We start from the raw sequence: 4,303 nt of genomic DNA, 5'->3' as shown, positions 1-4,303 counted from the left end.
AAAGAATGGGGAAAACTGCAATATAAACTTCAGTTTACAAAGAGCTCCGTGGTGAATTTCTGCTGCCCTTTTGTCCCTTAAGTCTCTGGAATTAATCTGTAAATAGGATCCAGCAGGGTATATTTGCTGGATTCCAGCTGCTGATGCATTTTGCTGGGTATCGCGACAGTCTTTTCCAAATTAAGTAGGGCAGAGTGTAATGTTAAGCTGTTATTTCTCAGTGTGTTTATATCAAATGATTTTAACAACATAGAAACTTGCTCAAACAGTTCTAGACTCGCTTGAAACAACTTCTGATTCCAGCAGTGACCTTGTGCGTGGATAACTCTGATCTGTGAATCACTCTTATTATTTTCATGGTCTGCTGTGGCTACTTGTGTATCGGTCTTAAGCTTTTTAGAGTTTAACAGCAATGGCTTCACTTTGCTTTTTTCTAAACAACTTTTTTTCAATCTCTGCTCTGAAACGGAAGATCCTGATAGAAAAGGAGTGGATCGCGATGGGCCACAAGTTCTCACACAGGTAGAGCAGCGCGTTGTCTCGGGTTGTTTTTCCCTCTTGCAACAGATTGTAGTGAACTCCAGTAGATCCCTGGCAGATTGCTGCAGAACTGGTGGGGTTTTCCTGAACTACCTCTAAAGGTGTAAAAATATCTTGTGATTTGCTGTTTGGGGATTTTTCTGTGTTTGAGTTTTTGCTTTTCGAGTCATTTCCTACCAGGATTTCACTCTTGATGTCCACGTGGACAACAAGGTCAGGTTGTTCTGACTGTTGCTGCCCATGGTGGCTATACCTGCACCATAAAACAGTGCAGAGATCACAGAGGACGCTTTCCCCCCGCCCCGCTGTTTCTAATTTTATTTTGAGGGAGGGACACTATACAATTCTCGTCACTCCTGCCAGGTCTCCTTGGAGAACAAATAATGCTGAGGGTGACGTGCCATAATGTCCGGTTGCTGTAAGATAAACCCCATGGGGGTTTTTCTGACTCTGCGGAATAATTTCTGACTCTAGTGGTGAAGAAAACTCCCCAGCTTAATGGCAAGGGGCTTTTTTTTCTCTTGGTGACACGGGATTTAACCCTGTTTTGTTTGCATCTCTCTAGGTGTGGCCATTTGGATGGTGACCCCAAGGAAGTATCCCCTGTCTTCACCCAGTTCGTGGAGTGCGTCTGGCAGCTCCTGCAGCAGTTCCCCTGTGCGTTTGAGTTCAACGAGCGGTTCCTCCTGGAGATCCATGACCACGTCTACTCCTGCCAGTTCGGCAATTTCCTCGGGACCTGTCATAAGGAGCGCGAGGACCTGAGGTGAGTGGGCAGCCAGCAGGCTAGAAGTCACTTTAAATGGCACGTGTTTGAATTCGGACCGCAGTAACTTGCAGATACCCCTTTTGGACTGGTTCGTGTCCGGTTTAAATGGTTAGATATTCCTCAGTGGTGGGACTTTGTTTATGAAATGGATCGGATACAGTCTAAAATTAATTCTTGGCTCCCTTAATCCGATTCTACTCAGGCGGTGTTCTCAATCCACTTGATTCTTTCTTGCCATGATGAGCTGCTGTTTGTTATTGACAGAATCTTTGAGAAGACCCATTCTCTGTGGCCTTTCCTCTTGCAGAAGAGGCAGGAATTCAGAAATCCTCTGTACAGAGGATTTACAGCTTACAAGGAGCTTCAGCCAAACACGCTACCCTTCAGTTTCCAGTGAGTCACTTATTTAAGGAGGGGAAGAGGGGGACATTTCCTCTGTTGTAATGGAGACTGGCAATTCAGGATAATAAAATCAGTTTTCACTGATTTTTTGTGGTTAATAAACCACAAACATGGTTTGTTTTACCTTTCCCCTCCACTCATCCATAAATTCAGAGTGGTAGCACTCAGATAATTGCTAAATAAATGGAGTTAAAATATTTTTTCTTTGGTGGTGAGAAAGAGGGTGGGGAAAGGCAAGGAAAAGAACTTCAGACCGCCCCCATCCCTGACTGCTCATCCTGTCAGTGATAGGGCAGGCAATTGTTGACAAAAGTTCCTTCTTTTTAATCCATATTAAGGAAGTTTCCAGTAGGAGTTTCAGTGCCCAGGAGCACCCAGGCGTACGCAGTCAGGGGGGGCTTGTTTCCACCAGGGGGGTATCTTGTGGGCAGGTCTGTTTGCTTGCCCGGGGTGCTACAGGTGAAGTGGCTCGTTCTGCTTTGTTTCTGGCTCGCTCCTGTTCCCTGCTGAGAGGGAGGGAGGGATGATTGGTCAGGGGTATACGACTGGCCAGGGGTGTACAATTGGCTGCCTAATTCTCTTCTCTTGCCCCGTTCTTGAGGTTCTGGTGTGGGATGTACAATCGCTTTGACAAAGGAATGCATCCAAAGCAGCGTGTGTTGGATCATCTGCTCAGCTGCATGAGCCAGAAGATGAAACTGGAGGACAACGCATCTGAACTGGAAAACGTGAGTCCTGACTCTTGCCAGTGTTTAAAATCACCTGCTGGTTTTGGTCTGAGCACTGGCACTCAACAGATGGTTCAGCGTGCTGGGTTAAATGATGTTGCTGTAATAAAGAGGTGTGATTTCCCCCAAATTCTCATCTGCTGAGTTTGGTCCAGGTCTGTTGCAGGCCTGTTATGTTGACAGTTGTTTCTGTATGTCCCTGACATCAGGGAATAATAACTTCCATTAATTTTTTTTATAATGTCTTTTCACTTGTGTAGAAACTTCCTTTCCTGGATGGCCCTTCGCCCGGTGACACTTGCTCCTTGTCTAAAGTAAGAAGTGCCGCTTCCAAAACCCCGATGCTCAACACCCCTCAGGATTATGAAGGGGAACCACCTCCGGTGCTGAGCAATGACGCCTCAGCAGGGGCCGTCGATGTTACGGACCAAAAGCACAAAGAGAACCTGTCTCATCACCAGGACCGCCATGATCTGAATGACTCCACTGACGTTTTAGACTCCGAAGTTAAGGATGGAAAACCGCAGCAGCATTGACCAGCTCTGAGAACAGTATCTGGTGAACCAGGTGCTTGTGGTGGGGCGTGGAGACCCCCCTCCCCACTTAGAGCCGTGTCTGAGCACGTATGTTTGCAGGGAGCTGTGCTCGCTGTGGAGAAGAGCCTGCATTTGGTTTGGCTCGCAGCGCTTTGCAGCTCAGGTGGCGAAGGTGCGCACAGAGCTGCCCGAAGGCTACCGCGAGTTAGCGTAAACCTCATTGTTCAGTGTAAACACGACGTGAGTTTAAGGGTTATGGCTTACGCTGGAAGAAATCCTGGCCAGTTAGCGCAGGGCAGTTGTGCAGTGTATACCTGGAGGAGGAAAACGCGATCCCTTGATTCTTGGTGGTGGTGCAAGGTCATCTTTAAATGCTAAAAAACTTCAGTTTACCGTCCAGTGACAACCCCTTGTGTTAGCTGTGAATGAGTCTCTGCATGGCCCCTCACCGGAACCAATCCCCATGGTGTTTCCTATGCATATGTGTGAAACAAAACCGAACCCCCGGTGCCTTCTCACGGAGAGTGTTTTAATGTCCGTTTTTACTAGTGTAGTGTCAAGTGTAGCGTTTGGTCGTCTTTGGAGTCAGTATTTTTAAACACGGTTTTTTATCTGCTGCTGGCTTCACCAGGACCTTCGTCGATACCCTGAGTTTAGTAGCTTCTTTCTAAGCTGACTTTTATGGACCTCATTTACTGATTGTGAGAGTGCAGCAAGCCACGAAGACAACCTGTAACACCAGAATTTTTGACAGAGTGGGGATCAGGAAGGAGAAAAGGACACAATTTCACACTGTTTTTTCCTCTCTTCGTTTATGATCTTGGTTAAATCGGAGCAAGAGAGTAACTCTGTTCTGCGCTGGAATCGCTGTGCTTTCCTCACCTCCATCGCTGAGGCAGTACATACAGGGGAGGTGTGTTCTGATACTGAAACAGGGCCAAAAAAGTGGCCGTCGTGGCTGCTGGCTGTGGCTCCGGCTTGGACTCATTCTGGTGCCTGTTAACGCTTCTTGGGGTTAGGAAGCTGCAGCAACCTCCTCAGAGGTACCAGTTGAAAGCTGTACGTTTAAAACAACCATATTTTCCATTTACACGGACACCGGCGCTTGTCTCCCCAGGATGTGATGGCCCCAGGGAAGCTGTTCTACAGCACTTGGTCTGCACAAGCTTAATTCAAGAGGCTTTTCTGCTTTCGTTTGCATCCTGTGGTTTAACTTAGATGCTGCCATTAGGTCTTAAAATCAGTTTTTCTCCTCTGTAGAAATTTAAAACAAACCAAAAGTACTTCCCAGGCCAGCCCAATCTACAAGAGAAAGTAGAAACATTCCA

General features: G+C 46.9%; 1 protein-coding gene across 1 annotated transcript in view; it reads left to right on the top strand.

Moving 5' to 3' along the window:
* The window catches only part of MTMR8 (myotubularin related protein 8), a 14,141-nt gene extending 11,166 nt beyond the window's left edge, over positions 1-2,975 (top strand). The window contains exons 9-13 of the mRNA XM_010138797.1: positions 473-522; positions 1,106-1,306; positions 1,574-1,702; positions 2,313-2,439; positions 2,700-2,975. Coding sequence (XP_010137099.1) covers positions 473-522; positions 1,106-1,306; positions 1,574-1,702; positions 2,313-2,439; positions 2,700-2,975 — 783 coding nt within the window. The remainder of the gene's footprint in view (positions 1-472; positions 523-1,105; positions 1,307-1,573; positions 1,703-2,312; positions 2,440-2,699) is intronic.
* Positions 2,976-4,303: the final 1,328 nt, after the last annotated feature.

This window comes from Buceros rhinoceros, unplaced genomic scaffold (assembly GCF_000710305.1).
Source record: "Buceros rhinoceros silvestris isolate BGI_N320 unplaced genomic scaffold, ASM71030v1 scaffold33220, whole genome shotgun sequence".
In the NCBI taxonomy this organism is placed as follows: Eukaryota; Metazoa; Chordata; class Aves; order Bucerotiformes; family Bucerotidae; genus Buceros; species Buceros rhinoceros.
This window is presented reverse-complemented; position numbering and strand designations above follow the sequence as displayed.